At 37.4% G+C, this 27,071-nt stretch overlaps 2 protein-coding genes across 5 annotated transcripts in view; one reads left to right on the plus strand and one right to left on the minus strand.

Annotated features, from left to right (window-relative positions):
* The first annotated feature begins 5,222 nt into the window (after positions 1-5,222).
* Positions 5,223-18,368, plus strand: LOC143885283 (protein PAF1 homolog). Its single transcript, XM_077389375.1, has 12 exons — positions 5,223-6,639; positions 8,925-8,993; positions 11,955-12,062; positions 12,162-12,342; positions 12,461-12,540; positions 12,654-12,773; positions 15,266-15,371; positions 16,015-16,101; positions 16,273-16,341; positions 16,774-16,848; positions 16,968-17,129; positions 17,980-18,368. The coding sequence occupies exons 1-12, from the start codon at positions 5,657-5,659 to the stop codon at positions 18,118-18,120; spliced, it is 2,181 nt and encodes a 726-aa protein (XP_077245490.1). The 5' UTR covers positions 5,223-5,656; the 3' UTR covers positions 18,121-18,368.
* A 1,325-nt stretch (positions 18,369-19,693) lies between these two features.
* The window catches only part of LOC143885284 (mechanosensitive ion channel protein 1, mitochondrial-like), a 79,576-nt gene continuing 72,198 nt past the window's right edge, over positions 19,694-27,071 (minus strand). Inside the window, exons 8-9 of one of the 4 annotated variants that reach the window (XM_077389377.1) lie at positions 21,021-21,188; positions 19,694-20,121 (exon numbers count right to left, since the gene is read on the minus strand). In XM_077389377.1, the coding sequence (XP_077245492.1) occupies positions 20,113-20,121; positions 21,021-21,188 (177 nt within the window). In that variant the 3' untranslated portion in view covers positions 19,694-20,112. Of the gene's footprint in view, positions 20,131-21,020; positions 21,189-27,071 lie in introns of all 4 variants that reach the window. The other 3 variants (XM_077389376.1, XM_077389379.1, XM_077389378.1) reach the window with 3 other exon arrangements.

Here is a 27,071-nt window from a genome sequence, read left to right on the forward strand (position 1 = left end):
ACGCTTAGATCTAACCAAAGCACTACGTTGTGCTAGGTTACGTGAATGGAAGGTGTTAGGCACCATTGGTGCCTAGGGAATCCTGGTTTTATGAATCAGATCTACTTAGTTTTGAAATCCTAATTAAATTAAGAAGAATTTCATGTTGATTTGAAACAGCTTTGGAATTTCATACAAAGCTGATTTGTTTTGAATTTTCTTACAAAACAGAAGACATTTTCCTATGAAATTTTGTGCGAATTTGAATTTGAAAAATTATCGGGAAATGGAATTTCGTACGAATTATTTGTACAAAAAATTGATGTTTCATTCATACAAAATTCCAGATTCTAGAGATTTTTTCGATTCTCTGGAATTTTTAAGACCTAAGTGTTATTGATGATGTTATGAATTATTTAAAACCTAAAAACTACAAAATCACCTACCGGTTCTCTTTGAAATCCAAATTAAAATGAATTCCATTAGAAAGTCTTAGGAACTATGAAGAATTCTCCACAATTCTTATGATTTGGGATTAGATCTCACTGGAATTTGAACTTTGAATGTAAATCTAGTTAAAAAGACTAAAAAACCTAAGCTAGATTTATTAGAATTGAGATAAAACCTTGAGAATTAGGGCAAAAACCTTAATTCCCTTGGTTTTCTCGTAATTCAAAGCTAAAAAAACTAGGTAATTGAAATAAAAATGTAAATGTAACCTGTTTGAAGAAGAATTCGGCAGAATTTTGAAGTACTCTACGAGCCACCTTATGGCAGATGCAAGTGGTCTTACAAATTGCTCAGACTATCAAGGAATGGACCAAATAATGATTGGAAATGGTATGAAATTACCTATCGCTAGCACTAGTAACACCACTCTTGTTACACGATCTCATACATTTAAATTGAATAATGTCTTGCACGTGCCAGAAATAAAGAAAAACTTATTATCTGTGGCACAATTTGTTCGAGATAATGATTGTGTTTTTGAGTTTAATGCATCTGGTTTTTGCATTAAGGACTGACGAACATGGAAGATCCTTCTCACAGGACCGAGTAGAAATAGATTGTTTCCCATCTAGCAGAAGTCGCCTGATGATGGATATTGTCTCTTTGGCACTCGGACTAGCATGGACAGATGGCACGAGCGACTTGGACATCCAAATGCTAAAGTGTTAGGATTTCTTCAAAAGAATAAATGTTTGTCCTAGTTGCTTAGAGGGCAAATCTCATAAGTTACCTTTTAGTTCATCTACTTCAGTGATTGTTGCACCTTTTGAAGTTATTCATGCTGATTTGTGGGGATCAGCTCCCATGACTGCTAGAACTGGACATTTATATTACCTTTTATTGGTTGACGAATTTTCGAGATTTTCATGGATGTTTCCCTTGTTTAGAAAAATGAAACTTTGGAATGTTTTACTAATTTCCTTGATATGGTTGAAACACAAATTGGCATGAAGATCAAAATTTTTCAATGTGATGGTGGCACGGAGTTTGACAACCGACAATTCACCACTCTTCTACAAAAACATGGTATTTTACAGTGAAAGTCATGCTCAGGCACACCTCAACAAAACGGGCTTGCCAAACGAAAGCATCGTCACATCAAAGAGATGGGTTTGTCACTGATGTATAAGGCTCACATGCCTAAAGAATATTGGATTGATGCTTTTCGTACCTCAATACATCTTATTAATCATCTTCCAAACCTTCTGCTTCATAAAAAGACGCCCTATGAGATACTTTTTAAGCAGTCTCCTACCTATGGCCATGTTCGTGTTTTTGGATGCACGTGCTATCCATATTTGGGTGGATATGCCATAGACAAACTTGATCCATGTACTAAGGCTTGTGTCTTTCTTGGCTATCCTTCAGGCTACAAAGGATATACATGCCTTGATCCTAGCACTGGACGAATTTACACCTCTAGACATGTTGTGTTTGATGAACAACAATTTCCTTTTGCAGGTTCGTCTTCACCAACCACTTCTTGTAATGAATCTCGCGGGTTGTCATCATCCTCTCTGCCATTAGCCCCTACTCATACCTCGGCTCTACCTGTATCATTGCCTGGACCATTTCTTGTTGTAACTTCTATTGCACCCAATGCCTTTTCCTCGACTCCTGCAGACACCGAACAATCTGCTGATGTGGCCCCTTCGTCACCCGTATCTGGCCCTGTCCCTAAATCCAGCCCAACACCAACTGCTTCACGAGATCCACCTACTAATCTCCACTTACCTGAGATTGTTGTTGCCCCTCCTACTCATACCCACTCTCACACCATGGTTACCAGATCTAAAACTGGTAACCTCAAACCTAAAACCTTCCTCTCTACTAGATATCCTCTACCTGAATGTTTCCTATCAGCAGTAGACGAACCCACGCCTACTTCTTACAAACAGGCTGCAAGTCATTCGCATTGGGTCAGTGCCATGCAAGATGAGTATGATGCATTACTGTGTAACAACACTTGGACCCTTGTTCCATTGCCATTTGATCAAACAGTTGTCGGGTGTAAATGGGTGTATCGGATCAAAAGGAAAGCAGATGGCACCGTTGATTGCTACAAAGCACGACTAGTTGCACTTGGTTGCAGTCAGACTCCAGGCATAGACTTTACAGAGACATTTAGTCCAGTCATTAAGCCTTCGTCAACTCGACATCAAAAATGCATTTCTTCACTGCCTTCTCAATGAAACCGTTTATATTCGTCAACCCCTAGGATTTGTTAACTCCACTCGACCTCATCATGTATGCAGTCTCAATCGTGCCATCTATGGGTTGCGCCAAGCTCCTCATGCCTGGTACTCTCGTTTTACGAACTTTTTTCCGTACTTTGGGTTTCATCTGTAGCCCATCCGATCCCTCTATGTTTATTCGTTGATCCAAGTTCAGGGTTATTATTCTTTTATTATATGTTGATGACATCATTCTAACGGGTTCATCTAGCTCTCTTCTAAACTCTCTGGTTCGCAAACTCAATTCAGAGTTTGCCATGAAAGACTTAGGTCCATTGCACTACTTCTTAGGCATGGAAGTTTCTCGAGACTCTGGTCGTTTGATTCTCACGCAATCGAAATATATTCGGGATATTCTAAAGCGTTTCAACATTGATGGGGCCAAGCCGATATCTGCTCCTGTCATCTCAGGCTCCAAGCTTTCTTTATACGATGGTGATTTAATTCTAAATGCCACCGAGTATCGCCAGCTTGTAGGAGCCCTACAATATGCTACCTTCACTCGATCTGACATTGCTTACGCCGTCAATCAAGCATGTCAATTTATGCATGCTCCACACACTTCCCACCTCAATGCTGCAAAGCACATACTAAGGTATCTTAAGGGCACTCTTTCATATGGCATCTGCTTCACTAGAACGTCCAATTTTCATATTCAAGCATACTGTGATGCTGATTGGGCTAGTTGTCCCAATGATCGTCGCTCAACTTCTGGTTCGTGTATCTTCATCAGCCCTAATCTCATCTCATGGACCTCTAAGAAACAGCCACCGTATCAAGATCTAGTACGGAAGCTTAATACAGATCTCTCCCTTCCATTGCAGCTGAAATTATGTGGGTTCAACAACTTCTCAAAGATTTAAGTGTTCGTCTACATCGTCCACCTACATTATTCTGTGATAATCGTGGCGCCACATGTCTTGCTATGAATCCTGTGTTTCATGCTCGCACAAGACATATCGAGGTTTACTACCATTTCTTTCGGGAACGTGTTACCAATGGATCATTGAACAATTTGTCCCCTCTACACATCAAATTGCAGATATCTTCACTAAGGGATTATCTTGTTCTCACTTTTCTCCATTGTGAGCCAAGCTGACCATGGTCCCTCACCTTGCTCAGCTTGCGGGGGTGTTAAGGAGAATCGAACCTAGTTATTCTCTCTCTATTTTTTCCCATTAAGATCTCCTTAATTGCCTTACATGACTCTTTCCTAAATTCATTGTTTCTCAAATTGTATCTAGTGTTTCAGTGTTGTGTATTCATTTGTTTCCTATTGTATTCATTGAATGGCTGTAATTAGGGATTGATTGAATCCCAATTATTATTATTTAAGCAATACAAATCAGCCTAAGATGGGCAACACGTTTGTGCAAAACTTTCACAAATGAGATGAAAAATTCCCTCTCAAGTGAAAAAGTTAGTTACATATCTGATTTTCGTACGATCTGAATTTCGTACTAATTGGATATTGTACGAATTGGGAATTTTCGTACAAACTGATTTCAAGCAAACTGTTATTTCCATATATTTTGAATTTTGTACGAAATGGAATTTTGTACACATAAAAACGTACGAAATGTACATATTGATAGGAGCTAAGAAACTCGCTAGTTTTCTGTTGTTTTGTTGATTTTTGGGTTCGCTCTTAGGGATCACATGTATGCAAGCTCAGGGCCGTAATTGCAATATGGTTTGGGTCAAATTTGTACTGAGTTTGAATGATATATTTATGATCAAAAGTTATGAACTGAGAATTTTTCCACTTTCTTTGCCTATAATAAACCATAATTCTGCTATCCGGGGAGTGCTAAAACTTCCCAGTTCTCATGCTGGAGATACAATATCACCATGATATATATACTGTCCACCTAGACATGGTTTCATTATCAGGATATCATCGCCACAAACTATATCATTCCAATTTTGGAAAAATGGTGTATCGATAGTTACCGAAAAATAAAGAGATTTTGTATAGTGTGCGCGTGTGAAGTCCAGTATCCATCAAAAATAGCAATGAACGCACTTCCTAGGATGATCTAAACCGTTTATTTTATGGTCCACGTTGTAAATAGGTTGTACCCTCTAAATCATCTCCTTAGGGATGATCCTAACCGTCCGATCTACAAGGGTTTCTACAATCTACAATCCTCTATAGATAGGAGGGTAAGGATCATTTTATGGAGATGAGTCATGGGTACAACCAATTTAAGTTGTGGCCCATCAAATGAATAGTTTGGATCATCTTATGAGGTAGACCCACCGTGACTTCAGGAGCACATGACATACACAAGCCTGTACGAAGGAAAAATTAGGAGATTTTATACTTAATTGGCTGTGTATCAGTCCAGTATGTTTCAAAAAGTACTGTACCTCTCACTCCATAGGATGATCCAAACCGTTCATTTTCCTAGGATGATCTCAACCCTCCCTTCTATAAAGTAACTGCACATTATGCTTTTACTACAAAAGTAGAAAGATTAGAGGGGTTCAATACTGCAATTCAAGTCCTCTCATGAGTCATTTTAAAACTTTAGTACAGAATTAGGAAGTCTCCTCCTTTTGTCGTTCGGATCTCAATAAATCAAACAGCCCTCTCCTTCTCCTGAACGATCGCGCATACACCGAAAATCTCCGTGTATACGAGTCGTGTTCCCGCGGCTACTTCTTCTCTGCTCTCTCCGGTAAACTCCGATTCTCATAAACCAAAAGCTTTCTCAGCTTTCTGTTTTAAAATTTTTTTAGGGTTTCAATTTTCTTTTGATTTAGAACACAGGCAAAACAGAGAGTGAAAACCCTTTCTGCTAGGGTGTTATCTGATTAGGTTTTCCATGGCGTCTTTTATTAAAATTTTCTAGGGTTTTGATTTTCTTTTGAGACAAAACAGAGAATGAAATCTATTTCTGCTAGGGTTTTATGCAATTAGGTTTTCCATGGCATCCTTCAGACCATTCCCTCCTCAATCTTCATTTGTTCCTCCAAACCAAAACCCTAACCTTCCACCTCCACCACATTACCCTCAAAATCGCAGCTTTGGAGGCGGCGGATCTCAGCCGTCGATCCCTTCGTCATCATATCCACCTCATAATTACAATCAGGTTCACCCCAATTCAAATCCTCACCATGGATTTGGATCCAATTCCCACCCTTTTCCTCCTTCAAGAACTCAAAACCATCAACAATATCCTTTTCCACCTCCCCCAATGCCGCCCTCATCTTACAATTTACCGCCCCCAATGAATTCACAAAATCAGCCCCAACCCTACTATCCCCCTTCTCAATATCCTCCTCAGTTCACGCCCCACGAACCACCCCCACCTCCTCCGCCCCCACCGCCCCCTTCATCTCCTCCCCCAAATTCATCTTTTCCACCGCCACCCCCTCCTCCCTCTCTCCCACCCCCTTCCCTCCCCCCTCCCCCTCCTCCTTCCCACCCCAATCCCCCAATTCCTCGCCATAACTCGTCTTTTGTACACAAAGAACCAACCATTAATAGTCACAAACACGATAGGATTGCGGTCTCTAAGGACCCAAATGGTGCAATTGGGCGTGAACACGCACACCCAAAACATGTTGTCCCTTCAAAACAACATAATGCGTCTAGTGCGCCATCCGTGGCAATGGGGAAAGGGAAAGCCCCACAGGTTCCAAATGGGAGGGTTGAGACAGAGGAAGAGAGGAGGCAGCGTAAGAAGAGGGAATACGAGAAGCAGAGGCAGGAAGAGAAGAGGCAGCATCAGTTGAAGATGTCCCAATCAACTGTGTTGCATAAGACGAATCAGTTATCTTCTGGTGCCAAGGTGCACAATTCGATGGTGGTATCACGCGTTGTGGAGAGGCGGACTACTCCCTTTTTGGCTGGGGAAAGGGTTGACAACAGACTGAAGAAGCCGACAACGTTTTTGTGCAAGTTAAAGTGAGTATGTTTTTGCGGGTTCATTAAATCTTTTGTCTATTCTTATTGGGATTAGTTTTTCATGTTTTATCAGTGAAAGCTGTGCACTCAATACCTTATAATATTTTTGGACGTTAACCTGTGTTATGTTAAAATATCATGTCAAAATTAAGTTCTTTTTTTCTTGCCCATCACCATGATAGCAGACAGCTTGCGTATGTTTTGACAGTGGATCCTTTGGCACCTTAGCAAGTTTCTATGATCCATTGAAGATTCACTTTTGTGCTTGGTTTGCTGGAACAAATTCCTGTAATTGTCAGATAGTGCCATACATATACAAAAGAATCTCCCCTGAATAGTAGCTCATCTAACACACTGATATTGTTTACTTTTTCTACTCAATTATTTTTATGATTGATATTGTCTTATGTGTCCTTGCATTTGGCATGTTTTGTATGATGGGTGCAGCATTCATATGTTCTTTTTCAATAATAATAGGCGACAAAATTTCATTGTCAAATTAGTTGCTAACTTACTGTTTGCTCAAATTGTATTTGCCTTGGTATTATGTCAACTTTGGAGTTACCTGCATGGTAACACTTCATTGATATGAAAAAGAAAAGGAAAAGAAATTATAGGAGGGGACGAGATTAGCCAATACACAACTTGGGATGATTAACAACTTTCCTAGATTCAGAATCTGCTTTTTCATTTACTACTCCAAGAATGTGAACGAAGGACATCTCGCTAACCAAAGATAGACCTCGAATCTCATCTTAAATATATGCCAATCTTGAAGGGCACATACACATTGTAGAAGGACAAGAGCATTATAATACCCTTTCCCTTTAGAGATTAATCTGCCTGTTTGTTTCATATAGAAAACTTAAAGACCTTCTAGAGGCGATCCAGCCTCCAACTTAGTCATAGTTATCAATTCCATTATGTTTCATCTGTAATGGATGAAACATTCTATTTCATTTCAGAAAATGAAACAAAACATGGAATGAAATGCTCCAACACTATTTTTCATTCTATTTCGGTCTATTCCAAAACTTTTATAAAAAAATAAATAAATTAGAAATGCTTTTTTTTTTTCAATAAGTGTTTTGAAATTTCCATTTTACCCCTTTTTAGTGATGGTCATATACTCGATTGATAGGCATTTGATGTCTTTTAACCCTCCCAAATGAAATGAGGAGGGTTAACGACATCAAAACCCCTGATTTTTACACTTTTGTAAAACCCATTTCTTCGGAAATTTTAACTTGTAAAAAAATTTCATCAGGCACAGAACCTTGTTCATTCGAATCAAGAAGCTCTTTACTTTGAGGGTACGATTAAATAACCACATTCTTCCCTTTTTAGGCGTCAAGAGTGAGAAAACACAAAAGTATCTCAAAAAGTCTTGTTCGGCAATCCGGCCCGCTAAGCCCGTTTCTAAACTTTTGCCTTCTGTTTTAGGCTAAAAGCAAGGATTCTTTGGAGCAACTAATAGTCGTTTCCAAGAATCTCATCAATCCGTCTCTTGCCCGTTTAATAGGGCGAGAATGAGAAGCCTTGCCAAACACGCCGTGATTTTCCCTAGAATTGGAGCAGAATACTAGTGAGCAAAACGGAAGGCCCACTGAAACAGACGAAACATTGGAACATTCCCATTCCAGTGGGAAAAATCTAACGCCTACCGGAACGGAATTAATGACTTATACTCTATTTGAACCTTTAATAACCAAAGGACCTTAGAGAACCCAATTAATAACTTATACCCGAATGTATTTGCAACCTCTGTAGTTTCAACAGCGTCATCCAGTGACAGTCACAAGTTTTATAAAGAACTGCTTGCTGAAGTTTTCGGTCTTATCTGATGTATCTGCGAGGGAGGATACTCTAGCTTCTAGTCTATTGATTTATCAAATTTGTTGGTTGTTGATCTTGCATTATTTTTACCATTTTTATACAATGATGCAGCTTTTGTTAAATGATGCATTATCCCATTACTTGCAAGTGCACTTGAGTTATTTTTAATTTATTTACCAAGCACTTACACATTTATTTGGTTTAAAGAATGGCTAACTTCACTTTTGTAAACTTCTATGCATTTTTTGTTTGTTTTGGATTGTGATTTTCATTTTGTTAAAAATTTATCATGTTATAATGGTTTTTTAGGTGGTAATTGAATTCGCTGGTAAGTGATTTTCTTAAACAGTGCATCCTGATAAATTCCTGTTTTTTTTAAACAATAAATTCCCATTTCTTATGTTTAATACTGAGTCTTCTTCCTTTTTTTTTGGTTTTACTCTTTGAAGGTTTAGGAATGAGTTGCCAGATCCAACAGCTCAGCCCAAGTTGCTATCTTTGAACACGGATAAAGATCGGTATGTTAGCTTATTTTGGGAATCTTCCAAAAACTGTATGCTACATGTCATTCTATTCTAATGTCACACATGTTACACATTTTTGTTGTTGTTGAATGGTACATGTTCCACGTATTTCTTTCATTATGAAATAAAGATCGCATTAAGTCCCTTTACTGACACATTGTTCTGTAGTGTACTAAATAAATCTGCCCTTTTTTGTTTTCCATTTAAATCCTCTGTTGACTCTCATCACTTTCTCATGCTTGCATGACTTAAATGTAAGGATTTGGGATTTCATGATTTATGCGGTCTTAGTAAATACTCTTTGAAGGAAATGGTCATTATGTATCAAATTATCAATATGGAATCCACTTATATGTTGTTAGTTCAAATCATTAGGTGGCAATAATTTTCTCAATTGACTTGGTACTCTGACGTAGGTCAATTATGAGGACAAGAAGTTCTAGTCGTTTTATTCATCAACTTCAAAATGTGATCAAAATCTTCCACCCTTAAAAATTCAAAGTGCACATAACTTAAAAGAGACATCCTGTAAACTGAAAACTTCTCCACATAATCAGTTCATCAGAAATTAATTTAACTTCTTTTTCTCTATTTGAATCCAAAACAATAATCAAAACAAGTTCTGGCCGGTCACCCATGATTTGAGACTCATTCTTAATTCATATGTCGATTTATTGGTACATCAAGGTACTCTCCTGGTCTCCCCACTTATTTTCGACAGTGTCTGGTTCTTGTGGGAATTAAACCAAATTCATGGGTGGATAATTAGGGTAACTTGGCACTCACTCAAGCCCTTTGCACATCTGCATACCTAGGTTAAGCAATTGGAGGCTAAATTTGGTTTTGAGTTGGAAGGCACAGAGCACTGACTGTTGCTTGCTGCATTACCTGCTATTACTTCCATCTCTTCTCATACGGACAGTAATTTCCTCGATCGATCTCCACATATCTTGAATTCCTTGTTGGATTCCTCAACAAAATTGAAAAATCTCCTCTCTCCTCACACACTCCTGAACACCATCTCCAGCCAGCCATTGAAATTCATGAAATTTACTTCTAGGCACTAATGCCAATCAATGCAGTCCAGTGTGGACGAAAATAAAAACACCAAGAAAATAAAAGTGAAGCTTATTCAAGTAAACATGAAAGCAACCAAGGAAACTCAAGAGTTCTTCCATTCATTGTATCTGCTAAAATTTGTCCCCTACCATCGTGTATAGACAGAGTTCCAACAACTACAACCTACTCAAACTCTAGACTTTTTCCCATATATAATTCAATTTTAAACATAGAAACCAGTCATAGAAATTGGAAAACAAAGGTAAGTTTTAACGTAACCCAAACTTGGCTCTAGTTTGCAAAAACTAAACCAATTAAACCTTTAATTTCCATTGCTAGTCCCGCCAATGAACTTTGACCCACTTTTTGAGGCCTGAAACTATTAAATATTGTATCATTGATGCTCGTTGTGGATCTTGAGATCACACAACAAATATTTCGGTAAAAACTTATCTCTTAGAAGTTTCTCTTTGACTGCACTGCATTGTATAGTCGGTGTCACCTGCAAATAAATGTACCTGAAGGGGAACATATTCAAGGCAAGACTTTATGATTAAAACATGATGGATGTATGGAAGTTTCATATTTTTGAACCTTCTAAGCATGGTTTGAAATTTCGGTTTCGTGCATATATTTTCGGACCCAGCCGAATCCGAAATTTCAGCCAAGATCCCGAAATTTCTGCCGAAATTCGGTAATGACACGAAATGTCGATTTTTTGGGCTGAAATTTGGGAAAGGAATAAAAATTGACGGCCGAAATTTGGTACGTTTCGCCAATTTCGGTTTCGGAGCGTTTCGGTTTTAGTCTTGACCGAAATCCAAAATTTCTGATTTCGGACGAAATTTAAAACCTTGCTTCTAAGTTCTTCTTATGCAGTGGAGGCGATTAGATACATCTATTCGACGATCACATGTTTTCCAACAGGTTCCATCTCAAGTATGACATAAAAAAGTGTAGAAATGTGCTTTGAGGATTGCTACTCCCCCTCTGTTGTTAATCTTACGATTTACGATTTGAATTGTAGATTCAAATCGATTCGTGGGTTGAACGATTCAAATCAGACGAAGAATCTTTTTTCGTAAAAATTTTACAATTCAAGTGCGATTCGACTTTGAGTCATGTGATTTATACGACTTTTACGATTTTTACGATTATGTCTGTTTTGGATTTTGAGAACTGATTGTGATTTCAAAGTGAAAATCATTTCAAAATGCTTTGTTTATTGCTGACATTTCTTTGTATGATGCTTAGTATAGATTTGAGTATGTGCTTTGTCTACTGTTGTGATAAATTATATAATGATTTATTATACGATGAATATAGTTTGTGCTTTGTTTAGTAATTTATTGTGAGATGAATATGGTTTGTGCTTTGGATTACTAGTCATGGAATTTTATATTTAATTTAATAGTTTCAAATGGAGAATAGACAATTGCTCATTTTATTCTTATTTTTTACCTTTTTATATTTTTTAATATTTTTTCTTAGTTTTATATATAAATCTGAAAAAATCTTACGATTTACGATCCGATTTATGATTCGATACGATTCGAACCCTGTTATGATTTACAATTCGATTCCAATTTTCAGAACCTTGGCTATTCCTTCATTGATATTGTTTTGAATATTTATTGCATTATGTACATAAATAGCAAATTGATTGCCAAAACTAGTTGGACAGCATTAAGTTTACTTACTGGTGGTAGCAGGTTTTATTTAATGGAATCTGGAACTTTATGCCTTCTTCCAATATTATTGTTGAGTTGGTATTTTGAGTTTAAATTTTTGTGGAGCAACAAAATGCTACTAATAATTGTCCTTTGATTTGTCTGGGTTAATTGCATTTATTTCTATATGCTAATCATATCTTAAAATTTTTGACCCATGTTGCAGATACACCAAATACACCATTACATCATTGGAGAAAATGCACAAACCGAAACTCTTTGTTGAGCCAGATCTTGGGATACCCCTTGACCTACTTGATATCAGTGTGTACAAGTAAGATCTCTACTATAATTTTGGATTCCTCTCTCATGTAGTCATCTTAATAATTTCCACATCAAATGATTTAGATTACAAATTGTTTTCTTTCACCAGTACTCCCAAGATAAAGCCTCCCCTTGCTCCCGAAGATGAAGAGCTATTGCGTGATGGAGAGGCAGTGACCCCTGTCAAACAAGATGGCATAAGAAGAAAAGACCGGCCTACTGATAAAGGTGTTGCTTGGCTGGTTAAGACACAATATATTTCTCCTCTAAGCATGGATGCAGCAAAACTGGTATGATTTTTTTTTTTTTAAATATTAACTGGGGTATGATTGCCTGTATGTTTTTAAATTCTTGCCGACCAATATGCACATGCCATTGTTCATTATTTTTTTCTTGTGCATTTTGTAGTCGCTAACTGAAAAGCAAGCAAAGGAACTGCGAGAAACAAGGGAAGGTCGTAATCTTTTCTTGGAGAATCTGAACAATAGGTAGGTCGATGCAAACCTATCCATGTTGTATTTCTTCAATGAAGAAATCTAAGGGCATCAAGAGCCTTTACAAATATTTGTCTTCATCATACTTATGAAAAATTTGTTCTCAGGGAAAAACAAATCCAGGCAATTGAAGAGTCCTTCAAGGCATCCAAATTACGCCCAGTCCATCAGACTAATCCTAACCTAGAACCTGTTGAGATTCTGCCACTGTTACCATATTTTGATCGGTATGTGTCTCAACTTAACAATTTTTATTTTTTGACATTGTACACTGTTATGAATATTAGTAGAGTTGAAGTGGAAATGTGTAAAATCTGTGTTGGGATTTTGCATGTCATGTGACAAGATTTTGCATGTCATGTGACAAGTACATGTGCCTTTGTTCTTCAGAAATTTGGGTATCAGTCCACAGAATAGAGTGCTTTAATTTGACAAAGGTATATGGAAAGATGTACAATTTAACAAAAACTTTTAAATACTTGTCTGACTTTGCTAGCAGAAATCTAAAACTAAACTTATAATTTTAAGTTAATTTTATCTTGAATCTGCATCTCACATATGGTCAATTTCTCAAATGCTGCGAATTGTTTCAGCTGCTAAGGTAAGCTTCTAAGCAAGGTTTTAAATTTCTGTTTTGGTTTTGATTTCGGTCGACATGGAAACGGAAATGTTTCGATTTCAGTTGGGTATTTCGGTGGAAATCTTGTCAAATTACAGAAAGCGAAATGATATATTCGCCCCCTTTTCTTTCCTAGGCCACTCCCTTGTAATGTAAAAAGAGTAATCAATCATAAACATGGTTTCAAAATTCGGTTTCAGAATGAAATTTCAAAATTTCAGCTGAAATCAATTAAAATAATATTTTATCTGATACGAAATTTCGGGAAATACTAAATAATGAACAAAATCGATATTTTTGGGTGAAATTCCTTAAATTTCGGTCGAAATTTTGTAACGTTTCAGGTATACCCGATTTCAGTCTGAAACCCGAAAATTGAGATTTTTGCTGAAATTCCTTAAGTTTCAGACAAATTTTCGGGAAAAAAAGAAATTTCGACAGAAATTGGCAGAAATTTTGTACTGTTTCGGGTATGCCCGATTTCGGGAAAAATGAAATTTTGACCGAATTTCGCTGTCAAAATTTTGCAACGCTTCGGGTATACCTGATTCGGACCGATCCCTATAAGCGGTGGTCCGGGGAAGAAAAGGGGGCGAATATATCACTTCCCTTACGGAAAACACAGAAAATGATGCACATTTAAGATGACACTCCGAGGGATGCTAGAATAAGCACAAAGACATACTAAAAATTCATCCAACAAGTGAAACTATGCTTCTAAGTTGATGTATGAGAAAAATTGAACATGACATTGTGGTTTGACTGAAAAACAACAGAATGCAGTTCTTGTATCACTCCTTTTTTTTGGAAAGCCCCATATTTCAGTGTATAACTTTGTACTTTCTGGCTTATATCTAAATATCTAAGCCTCATGATATAAGGTGATTGCACTCTTGGTAACTACAAATAGTGTGGCATGAGACGGGCCCATGGTTTTAAATTTCCACCGAAACCAACATGAAACAACTGAAATGTTTCCGTTTCCACTGTATCATGATATGTTACATAATTATATTCATAGGAATGGAATGTGAATCGTGGTGTATGTACTATGTATACATATTTATATGAATTAAATGTGAAATGTGGCACCTTCTCGAAAAAAAAAAAAGTGAAATGTGGTATGTATGGAATTATCAGACATGCGTGACATCACATGTCACTAGGTCTTTGATGTTATTAAACCACCATGGATGACTATTTTGCGTATGTGATGGTTTCTAAGTGTATATTGGTGTTTATTCTAGCATATCCTTAAGTTTCATATTAAAATTATATCGTTTGCATATGTTTCCATACGCTTCCATGATTTTATAGGATTTCCACTGAAATTTCCATTTGAAACCAATATGTTTCCGTTTCCGTGGTGACCGAAACCAAAATTTAAAACCTTAGATGTGTCTAATAGTAAATCCAATCTATTAAGCTCTTGTAACTGGAATTTTGTGCTGGTATCACACATTGAATATGCGGTGCCCGGCATGGTGCCATTCCCTGATGTTATTTTATAAACTGACAATCATATCTAATTTAATTTTAAGTTAGATTCTTCGTAAGTAATGCACTTTCTGGAGCAAATGTAACCATTTATTGATACGTTATACATATGTAAGTAGTTTGCAAATGATATACCAAAATAAAGGCCGAAACCGAAATTAAAACCTTTGATGAGTTGAATAGTAAATCCAATCTATTAAGCTCTTGTAACTGGAATTTGTGCTGGTATCACACATGAATAATGCGGTGCGAGGCATGGTGCCATTCCCTTATGTTATTTAATAAACTGACAATCACATCTAATTTAATTTTAAGTTAGAATCTTCGATAAATAATGCACTTTCTTGAGCAAATGTAACCATTTGTTGATACGTTATACATATGTAAATAGTTTGCAAATGATATACCAAAATAAAGGCAAAGTTAGTTATGGTTTCCCTTAATTTATGCTTCAACTTGCCTGCAAATTGCTGTAATGGAGGAAAGGATGGGTAAGAGTGATTTGAATTTAGTATTTTCGATAAAAAAATCTATTTTCATCACATTGTATCACACCATTTCTTATTGATGTGAGGTAATTTGACCGTAATGTCTCTGTATCAGGTATGATGATCGGTTTGTTATGGCAGCCTTTGACGGTGATCCTACGGTTGACTCAGAAATGTACAATAAGTTAGATCAATCTGTTCGTGATGAGCATGAATCACATGTAAGCTGGGGCTTTTTATTCGTTTAAGGGGCTCGTATCTGTTTCTTCACTATATTCATAAAATTAGGATTGCTATATACGAACTATCATCCAGTTGAATATTTTTAAGATTTTTTTATTTTGAAATGGTATATTTTTTAAGATTATTGTTCATTCAACACTTCTTGGGTTTGGAATACTTTTTCTCAATAGCAGTCTGTTGTGGGATGCGTATTGTCTTACATTTTGTGTTGGGTTTAACTTCTCATATGTAATTTTACCATTGCTATTATCTGGTCTACCATAGTTTCTATTTATTATTTTGGAGGGTTTGTGCACTTTCTGAATGAATGGGCAGGCTCTGACTTGTGCAGCTGGTGTTCCTGAGGTTCAAGTCACATGAAAATATTGTCTTGTTGATGGTACTTTTTTTTGAATGGTACTTGACAATAATAGTATCAGCTTGATGATGATGAATTTTGGCATCCATTTCAAAAAAGAAATAAAAAATATCTTTTTGATGAATTTTGGCATTGATTGTCTGCTGATGTTGGGATGCTGCCTTGTGTCAACGATGAATACTTGATATTTTTGGTATCTTGCTCTCTTATCTTGGTCATGTTCAGTTATGTCTATCCTCATTTACCCTTCATGGTCATGGCAGGCTGTTATGAAGAGTTACGTAATAAGGGGTTCAGATTCGTCTAAGCCAGAGAAGTTTTTGGCATATATGGTCCCTGCACCAGACGAGGTAAGAGTTTATACTTTATAGCATGTTCTCATTGCATTTTCTCTTAAATTTAGAGAACATTGAATCTAATACTCTTTCCTGTTGGCTTTTAGTATTCATAATTTTTTTTATTGTAAAATAATCTTCACACATTTACGATAGCTTGTTGATTCATTTTCCTTATGCTGGCAGCTGTCGAAAGATGTGTATGATGAACATGAAGATATTCAGTATTCCTGGATTAGAGAGTATCATTGGGATGTATGTGTCAAAGATGCTGCGCTGTTTTTTTTTTTTCTGCTTTCATCTATATTCAAGGTTTGAAATCTCGGTTTCAGTTTCGGTTTCGGCCTCAGCCGAAATCGAAATTCCGGCCGAAATTCCATATAAGAAAAAGGAAATTTCGGTTAAAATTTGAAAATCCAGGAAAGCAATTTTTTTTAAAAATTTAGCAGAAATTTTGGAATTTTGGCCAATATTTGGGACTGACACCGAATCAAGATACTTTCGGTGTTGGTCCCAGCTGAATTCGAAATTTCGGCCCGAAATTTTGGATTTCGGCCCGAAATTTTAAACCATGTCTATATTGATGTCTGCTTCTGCTTGAATATCTGTATGAACATTAGATTGCTCAATTAAAGCATTTTCGAGGGGACTCAGTAATTCAAAAGCGGAAATTGCCTTATTTGACAGGTAAGGGGTGATGATGACGCTGATGATCCCACAACATACCTTGTCAATTTTGATGATGAAGCTGCACGCTATTTGGTATTATTTTGGATGGACTTTCATTTTTCTATGATGGGTGAATGTTGGATTATTATTATTTTTTTTTTGAAAGGTGGGTGAATGTTGGATTTGACAGTCGCTTTTCCTTGTAATTGCAGCCTCTTCCCATGAAGCTTGTTTTACAGAAGAAGAGGGCAAAGGAGGGGAGATCTGTTGATGAGGTCGAACATTATCCTGTACCTTCAAGAGTGACTGTAAGGCGGAGAACCACTGTTGCTGTTGAGGAACTAAAGGACTCTGGAGGAATGTCCTCAAGTCAGGTATTATAATTTCAACATCTTCCAGATCATTAGATCATTGTAAATAGTGTGTTATGTACATGGCTTTAAATTTCAGCCAGGGCCGACACCGAAAGTACATGAATTAGGTGTCGGCCCAGATTTTGACAGAAATTTCGGAATTTCGGCTGAAATTTCAGCCATATGTAATTTTAATTTTTTTTTCCTTCTGAAATTTACATTTTTTGCCTCCAAAATTTCTGCAATTAACGAAGTTTGTTTCTTTTTTTACTGAATTTCGGCCGAGAGGCCGAAACCTAAATTTCAAACCTTGGTTACGTCTTATGTGGTTTCAAATGTCTTGGTTATGATATTTGATGATTATTATATGAGTTTCATGGAAAAGCTCTACAGTAAAATGTATGTGTTTCTTATTTCCTTTTCTTTTAAAAGAAAAGCAAGATGTGTGTTTTGTTTTCTTGTTTACTCAACTGCTAGGACGTTGCGATTTTACTCGGACATGATGCCTGAATAAGACTTCTTGATGGTTTCTGACATGACCAATTGTGACTTCTAAATTGTGTCAATAAAGATTACGGGCAATCAAAATGTTTTGTTTCTGTCATTAAGTTTTTATAGTTTTTTTTTGTCCATTAAGTTTCTATATATTGACTTGCTTATTGGATCTGCATTTTCACAACAATATGTTTTTAAATGACAATATTTACGTAAGGATTATATACTTGGTGGTTATGGAATTAACTCCTTTTTAATGTGAAAATTCACGATCTGATAATTAGGACATTGGGATGATCTAAAAGTCCCAGAAGCCTGGGATGTCTTAATTTTCTGTCGACATTATTCCTTAATATTCTGCCTTTGTATGCTTCAGCGATATGCAAATTCCAAGATTGATACTTTGAACTCAAAGAGAGGAAGGTCTAACAGTGAAGATGACCTTGCATCAAGGCATAAAGTCGCACGATTGCAAGACTTAGATCAGTTTAGTGGAGCAGAAGACATGTCGGATTGATTATTGATGATGCAAAGAGTGGGGCCTAGAGTGAAAGTTTTCCAAATGATGCAGAGATATATAGTTCACAATATTTATTATTCCGGGCCGATGTAATGGAGAATATTTGAACTGGATGTGTGCTCACAGAAGGCAAGGTAGCAGTGTCAACCAAATTTGTATTATCATGTCAATTACAAAATTTATGTACTTATGAATCATAGTTGGTGTTACATGGAAATAAAACATGTTTTTGTTTGTTGCAAGCATATTCATGTGTATCCTTACAAATTGAGATTTCCCATAATGATAGATGACTTTCCATTTGGTTTCTATTTAATCTGGTTTAGCTGCTGAAATTTTGTTAACTTTCCATTTGGTCACATTTCAAACGATTGTACCTCAATTGCACTGTTCAAATGATTTGAACAAGAGCATAACTTCACATGTAGAGAGGGTTGGGATATTCCTATGGAAATGATTTTTAATGTAATGTCTATTTACAATGTGGTCAAATAAATAAACGTTTTGGAACTTCTTATGAAGTGGCACCCACTGTACTGTTTTTAAAAATATTGAACTTCACACGCACTTACAGTGGGGCTCACTTCATAGGATGATCCAAATCGTCCATTTGTTGGGCCACAAAGTAAATAGGTTGTACCTGTAGAACTTTATTTTTTGAAGGGATTGTGCACAAAATAATTTTAATGTAATTATCGATTTAAATTTCATTAGGTTTTTTCTCGAAAATTTACTCTGAAATAGGTGTATTTTGACCATTTTCTAGAAAGCCGAGTTCAGCCTCAACACTTCGCCATAGTGATCGAAGTACCACGATCTTACTCACATTTTGTCTACAAAAACCCTTTTATTACTTGTAAGACGCCTCAAGGCCCTTGCAAAAGGTTGAGAATCTGCAGTAACTTTCATCATGTAGAAATCTTATTTTAATAGAGGGATTCTAGGAAGGCTCTCTAGGTCATTTCCTACTGATATTAGCCATGGAGAAAAGCCTTAAAAGCTAGTCTTGTGTTTTGATTCCATAATGGTCAGCCAAAAACAGGGGGACCCAAATTCCATCAATTGATACTACAAGCCCACATATGGGCACATCATCACACAGCAGCAATTTAAGAAAAACTATGGGACAAGTAGAGAGGGGAAAGAGTACTCACCCTTGTTCTCATGCAATGGCATCGAGAAATCTTTCCATCATGGATTAACTTTTCATTACCCAAATAACATCATGGTTCAATTTTCTGTACCCAAGTTAAATCATGTTTAGGCTGGGAGCATGGGAGAGGGAGAGAATTAAGAAGAAATGAAGTGAGGAGAGGCTAGAAAAGGCTGAAAAACAGGGAAAAGAGAAACTCAATTCAAAACAGACTTTATTTCTTCCCTGTTTTTCACTCCTCATTCGTGCCCTCTCATCTCTCTCCCTCCCTACCCGTCTCACCACTTGGTAAAGTAATATTCCATGAAAAAAATTCATGGTTGCCAAACATGGCCATCGGTTATTTATTTATGCATAGAAAGATAAAATCATTAAAACTAGAGGTTTTTGGCATGTAAAAGAACAGAAATACTCGAGTTCCCTTCCAAAGATGAATTTTCCTTAAAAAATCAAGATAAAAAATTACAAATCCAACTAACAGATAGTTACTGCATGATAAGATTATTCTTTCTACAAGCTATTTTAATTTTGAATCATCATATACTTGTTGGAAGAAGGATAACCTCATATTTCACACTCCAAACTATTGAATCCCTGAGTCAAGATCAAGATACAATTGTGATGCAATTGTACAAATTTCATGTCATCAAGTACGAAAATCAAGCCAAAATTACAGGATGTTTGAACACAACGACAAACTGGTCATCAAATCATGTTCCTATTCTGAACATCTACTCAAAATCTTCATTGAGAATTCACATGGTAATGACTGGGTTTGTGCAGAATTATCTCCACCTCCTTACCTTGCCAGCTTGTGTTCGATAGTTTGCGACTCATCAAGTGAACTATAATTGCTTCAGAGATGCAACAAATTTTAAGTTAATAATAATAGTATTCTAAAAACAAGCCAAGCATCTGCAAATTGACCAATTGTTATAAAAACTCACACTTCCATTATAACTGAGAGATAATATCAAATAGCACAATGCGGGGTCCATAAATACATGTGTTACGGGTGATTACGTGCATCCATAGGGATTAGTCCCGCCCTAAAATGGGGTGGGGATACCCTATGTCATCAAAAAGATAAATAAAAAATAAATACATGTGTTACCGTATAAGGAAGCCACCTTGAACATGGGAGATTACTTGAAATTCACAGTACTCCATCACGAATACACAAATTGGGGACCAAAATAACTTTTTAGGCAATAAAAATAAGGGCGAAGATATTTTCACTCCCCCAGCAGGACGCATTCGACCCCCTTATAACGTGAACAGTGGCCAACTGTAACGCTTTTTGACGTCAAATCACATTAAAAAGGGAGCGAAAGTGTAATTCAGGGGGAGCGAAAATATCATTGCCCTAAAAATAAACATGCTTCCAATTTGAGTACTTGATTCTAAATACAACTAGGAGATGCAAACCATAATTATAAAATAAGCAGCTTTCTGAAATTAATTTACATGGGATATGATTAGGAAATGCTTAAAGTCTTAAACTATATTTTGAGGAATAACTATACAGAAATCTGTGTATTATTAAGATAGAAAATTTAATTTACCTATAAAAGGTCCCAAAATTAAAGATTTCATGCACGTTGTTTTGTCCAAATTCACATTTCTTACAGGACTATGTTTTGGGATGTCACCATCAAATAGCCTGTTGTTGTAAATATATGATCTTAAATATTCTAAGTATATAAGACAAGTATAATAGAATTCACAACCAATGGTAGCCCACCTCATAAATGAAGTCCACAGGCAGCAAATTACTGATCAAATCTTGAAAGAAGGCTACCAAGTCGGACACCATGCTGCTTAATAATCCTGGTTGATTGCAGCAAAATATCTTGTTCCGTAGAGTACAACTCCTCTTTGCTCTGCAATTCCAGCCAAGAAAACTTGAGTACTGAGCCATTCAAAAAAAAAAAAAAAAACTTGAGTACTGATTGTGGCAAAAAAGTGAAACACCAAAAATTAATAAATAAAAATGAAAGAACATCTCAAGAACATGTGGTTGTAAGAATCACTCCCTTTTATGATTGTGTAGCCCGATCAATTACAATTTTTCAAATAAGAGGGCATATGGAGACAGAATACTTTGCAAGGCTCCCTTAGGTATATTGCACATAATAGGGCACCTCTAGCAGCTTTGTAAGTAGTGAATGAAGAACTAAACAGTTCAATCAAAATTCTAGTTGGATACGCATATCAAAGTTCAAGGAGACATGACTAAAAGATTAAAGATCCAAATGTTTACAAGCTCTCTGTCACAAGATCATGAATTAAAGATAATATTTGAAGCCAGTCGTCATTATGAATTAAAGATAATATTTGAAGCCACATAAATTAATTTTCAATGGATGCTAAGGGGAGTCCGGATTTAGATATTAATGGATAGGTGGTCATAATGAGCTAAGGCTTCCGTCAAATAAAAGATATTTAAATGCGATTGTGGACCTATATGCAAATTAGAAAAATAAAATAATACAAAATAAAAGAAAAGGACTTCTAAAATGGAATTTCACTTTGATATAAAAATGAAATTAAAAAAGATTAAAAAGAAAGTAAAAATGATAAAAAATAACCTTATTCAAGGGTTAAATTTTTAAACAGAAGTCAACACCAATTATTCGATCACCGCAATCGGATGAGAAGAATGTAGGTCACAGTCTCTTCTTCTGACCAATAAGGCATCGGAGGAGAGTCTGGCTGGAAAAGGCCGTCTGCCACAATAGGAAAATTGATCCAAAACTAAAGCCAGTCAGACTCTCCTTCAATGCCATTTTGGCCAGGCAGAGAGACTGCAGTAGATGCTTGTCTCATCCGGTCCTTCCAAAAATTTACTCCTGACATAGGGGTATTTTGGTAATTATTTGGAAGCCATGTCCAGCCATGACAGAGACTGTGCTCTCTCCTGTCTTCTTGCACATGTGTCACTGTTATATGGACCCTTCTTTAAGGGTAATGGGTCCCCGTTTTGTTAGAAGCCCTTGAAATAAAAATAATCTCACAAATAAATTTTTTTGCCTTCTGTTAGAAGCACCACTCAAAAGGGTCTTCTTGTCATTTCTCTCTCTCTCTCTCTCTCTCTATATATATATATATATATATATATATATATATATATATATATGAGAAAACTGTTGGTGCGCTTAAGCTCACCATTTTTTTGGTGCGCTTAAGTTGTTATAACGCCTCCCATTCGTTTAAATGTTTGGGTCCCGCTTAAGCGCACCAATGGGAGGCATTATAACTTAAGCGCACCAAAAAATTGGTGCGCCACCAACAGTTCTCTCTCTCTCTCTCTCTCTCTCTCTCTCTCTCTCTCTATATATATATATATATATATATATATATATATATATATATATATATATATATATATCAAGAAAGGGTTCCTGCTCTCGAACGAGCTATATGCACTCGAGTGCAAAAAAATCATGTGGGCCCACATTTTTGGGGTGATCCAAAGCATTCATTTGGAAGGCCCTTCCATAGATAGGGTGTACCAAAAATCAGATCCATGGGATCATCCTAATCCATCCAAAAGTGGAGGGAAAAATGGACAGACAACCCTCCACTTTTGGGTTAGGATGATCCTATGGATCTAATTTTTGGTAGACACCCTATCTATGGAAGGGCCTTCCAAATGAATGCTTTGGATAACGCAAAAAATGTGAGCCCAACCTTGTTTTTTGCACTCGAGCGCAGGAACAGTCTTCCCCCCCCCCCTCTCTCTCTCTCTAGTTCGGGGAGGGTAAACTGTTCCTGTCTCGAGTGCAAAAAAAAGGGTTGGGCCCACATTTTTTGAAGCATTCATTTGAAAGGCCCTATCATAGACAGGCTGTGTACCAAAAGTCACCTCCATTGGATCATCTTAGGGTGTCCATTTGCGGAGGGAAAAAAGGATAGATACTGTTTGTCCATAGTATCTCCCTATTTTTTCCCTCCACAAATGGAAGGGTTAGGATGATCCAATGGACTTGATTTTTTTTTGGACACCCTATCTATGATAGGGCCTTTCAAATGATTGCTTTGGATCACCCAAAAAATGTGGGCCCACCATGTTTTTTTGCACTCGAGCGCAGGAACAATTTTCATATATATATATATATATATATATATATATATATATATAAACGGTTTCTACACGTGTAGACAAGTTATCTACACACTAGCTTAAAATACAGTGGAGGGCATATTGTTTGGGTGATCCAAACCATTCATTTGATTGGCCCTCACATAGATAGGTGTCCATAAAAAATCAGCTCCATAGGATCATCCCAACCCTACGATTTGTGGAGGTAAAATGGATGTGTATAAACCTTCACAAATTTGTCCATTTTTTGCCTCCACGGTTCGAAGGGTTAGGATGATCCTATGGAGCTGATTTTTTGTGGACACCCTATCTAAGTGAGGGCCAATCAAATGAATGGTTTGGATTAGGGCTGCAACAAGGTCGGGTTGGGTCGGGTTTTTCAAAACCCTAGCCCAACCCTGGATCCCATTATCTCGGCCCTGACCCGCCCTGACCTTGAGTCAGGGCCGGAAAACCTCAACCCATTGACCCTAGTGCAAATACCTGTTAAGAGTGCCAAAAATAAAGCAACCACTTATTATATGGAACAAAATGACCAATAAACAGAGAAAGGGAACAAAATAAGACAATATGAATTCAACAACATGACGGGCAACAGAAACAATTAATAATAATAATCTAAAGAAACATCAATCCAAGATAATGGAAAACATTAGCAAAAGAAACATGCACAGATGGTTCAATTCTATAATAGAAAACTCAGGGTCGGGCCGGGTCGGGTCGGGGTACCCGAGGCATTAACCCAAAACCTGCCCGACCTAAGTTAGGGTCTAAAAAAATGAATCCTGACCCACCCTCAGGGTTAGAAAATCCAGTCCTGACCCTGTTCGGGCTCAGGGCGGGTTAGGGCTGACAGGGCCAAACTTGCACCCCTAGTTTGGATCACCCAAACAATGTGGGCCTCCACTGTATTTTAAGCTAGTGTGTAGATAACTTATCTACACATGTGTGTAGAAACCGTTCTCTCTCTCTCTCTATATATATATATATATAATTATACACACACACACACACACACACACACACATATATATATATATATAATATATATATATATATATATATATATATTCGTGGGGAGTGAGAAATAACTCTCTCACGCCATTCTCTCCTCTCACGCTTTTCTTCGTCTCACGCACTCTCTCATCAACTCTGTCTCTCCTTTCGCCATGTAGATATCTAACATGGTATCAGAGCTTCAGGTTGAAGATCAAGAATTTTCTCCGTGAAGCGAAGATACGATTGCCACTAACCCAGTCTTCCATGAGAGAACCAAACACATTGAGGTAGACTGCAACTTCATTCGTCAGAGAATTCAAAGAGGCGAGATATGCCCTATGTTCACTCGATCAGCTGATCAACTTGCAGATGTGTTCACTAAATCATTAGGGCCAGCTAGGTTAAAGGATGCTTGTAACAAGATTGTAATGTATGATATAAACATTCCAGCTTGAGGGTGACTGTTAGACGCACCACGTAAAAGGGTATTCTTGTCATTTTTTTTAAAAGGCGACATATATTTATTGAAACCATGAAAGATATAAAGGGGACAAGAAGTCCCTAGTACATTACATAGCATCTATAAGGGCAAATGAGGGCATGCCCTGACTTACCAAAATAGTATTGGGACTATCCCTCCTGCACCCATATCTCTTCCAGTATTAGGACCCCCACCCGGGCTTCCCACCAATCCGTTCTTTCTTCAAAAAGCAAAATTAAAATTCCCCAAGTGTATCATCCATATAAACTATTACCTAAGATTCATTCTGCTTCTTTTTCTATGTTTCAGCTTCCAAGAAACCACCCATCAATTTTCCAAAAACAAATTAACAAAGCTAGCCTTAGCTTGAGATTATCACGCACATTCGCTCAGTTCCACCATTAGGATCCCAATGTCTAGTTCTAGTTCCATATCAACAGGGAAAAAATCCGGGCAAACTGCGGATAGGGAACCTCTTCCATCGGGTTCTTCCGGATAGCTATAAGCTCTGCTATCTTGTGAATGCATAGGGTTCGTTTTGCCTCCCATTCAAGCCGTCGCAAGATATTGGTATACTCCAACCAGCCTAGGAAAAAAGGAAGTTTGTACACCGGTGTACAAAACTCCTTTAAATTGAGTGTACCTGTTAGAGGGAAGAACTCTTCGGCAATGAGTTTGTAGTCCTCCTGAAATTGCTTCCACTGTCGCTTGATAATCCCTTTAACTTGTTCCACGATGGTGGAAGCCAAAAGGGGCTTCCACTGAGGCTTTTGCAGAATTATATTGCAGGCTACGAACCCATTGACGATGTTGAAACCACTCCGTGTAATCTGGAATCTCTCTCCGTAGTCTTTTATAGGTATGGGGAATATATGAAGTAGAGGAAGGAGCAACCATTCTCTTAACCACTAAAAGCGTACCTTTGCTTAAGAATACGAACAGATCTGATAAATTGATCTACTCTCTTATTAAATAAAGCCCATATCTTTGCATCCTTGGCCCACAACCTCTTCTCAATAGTGTCAGTTGTTGCAAAATTAGGTTGCTTTCCAGACAAGGCAAATCCTAATATCGACGAAAAGAGCCGTCACCATAAACCCATATACCAATACGCAAGTGTCGTTATCCTTTTTCATTCCACAAGAAAATACCGTATATACTCCTAGCTTACTCAAACCACCCCCACAGCAGAAATGTCCAAAATTTTAACTAAGAGGCCTATCTACCAAATAAGAAGCCTATATACCAAATAGGAGGACTCCTCATCTACAAGAAACAAGGGAATTACGATGCAGGGCGGGCTTACCAAATGAATCCAAGGGGGGCCCTACTACTTTTTCCTTTATCTTGGGCAGGGATCCCCTACGAAAGTCTGCATCATGCATTTTTATCTGGAGACTCTTCACGCAACCCCCTTTGCAACTTTCCGGAAGGGATAAGGTAGATCTTTCTCTGACAATACCTAAATATTTCCTCACTCCTGCAAAGCGTCCTTTCCTTGACCAAGTGCGAAAAGGACTGGCATGCCTTGACAGGCTCTTCACCAGAGATTTCTTAAACTTTAACCCATTTTCGGTTCTAGGCCGGATATAGCCCGGGCCACAGGTAGGAGACCATTCTGACAAGGAGGGAGGTTTGAAATTTGAAATCTAAGGGGAGGGCCTCGAGGGTCCAACGGCTCCCCGACCAAGGTTTTCTGGTGAAAGAACAGGCGGACATTCCGCCACCAACACAGAGTTTTCTGGAATTTGAGAACCAAAAATAAGGGGTCGGAGTTTGATAGAAGTGATTATTTATTCGGAGGCGATAGACCCCTACTGCCCAAAGATTCAATTCTGATTGTATAAGCTTGTCCTAAAATTTGAATTTGAATAAAGGGTGGTTAAAATTTCTACCATGGAGCAAGAATCTTAACAGAGACAAAGGTCATACACTGGTTGCGGCTCCCTTCAATTTTTACTTCTAGAACTCGACCAAAGAGATTACCTAGGGCCTGAACTGTTGATGTAGCCCAAACATGAAGAGGGATGCCATAAAATCTGACCCAAAATTCCTCCAGTCCCGGGGAGAAATCTTTGGACCAAGGGAGAAGGGAATGAAGTCAATCTTTCCACAAATCATTGCCTTTGTCCATGATCTCTGCAGCTTCTTGTTCCGATTCGAAGATAAATAAAACTTCGTCCGCAGATAAAAGGCAAGGGCATGAGAGG

This window comes from Tasmannia lanceolata, unplaced genomic scaffold (genome assembly GCF_043159265.1).
Source record: "Tasmannia lanceolata isolate RefF3 unplaced genomic scaffold, GAP_Taslan_0.1 ptg000008l, whole genome shotgun sequence".
Lineage (NCBI taxonomy): Eukaryota > Viridiplantae > Streptophyta > Magnoliopsida > Canellales > Winteraceae > Tasmannia > Tasmannia lanceolata.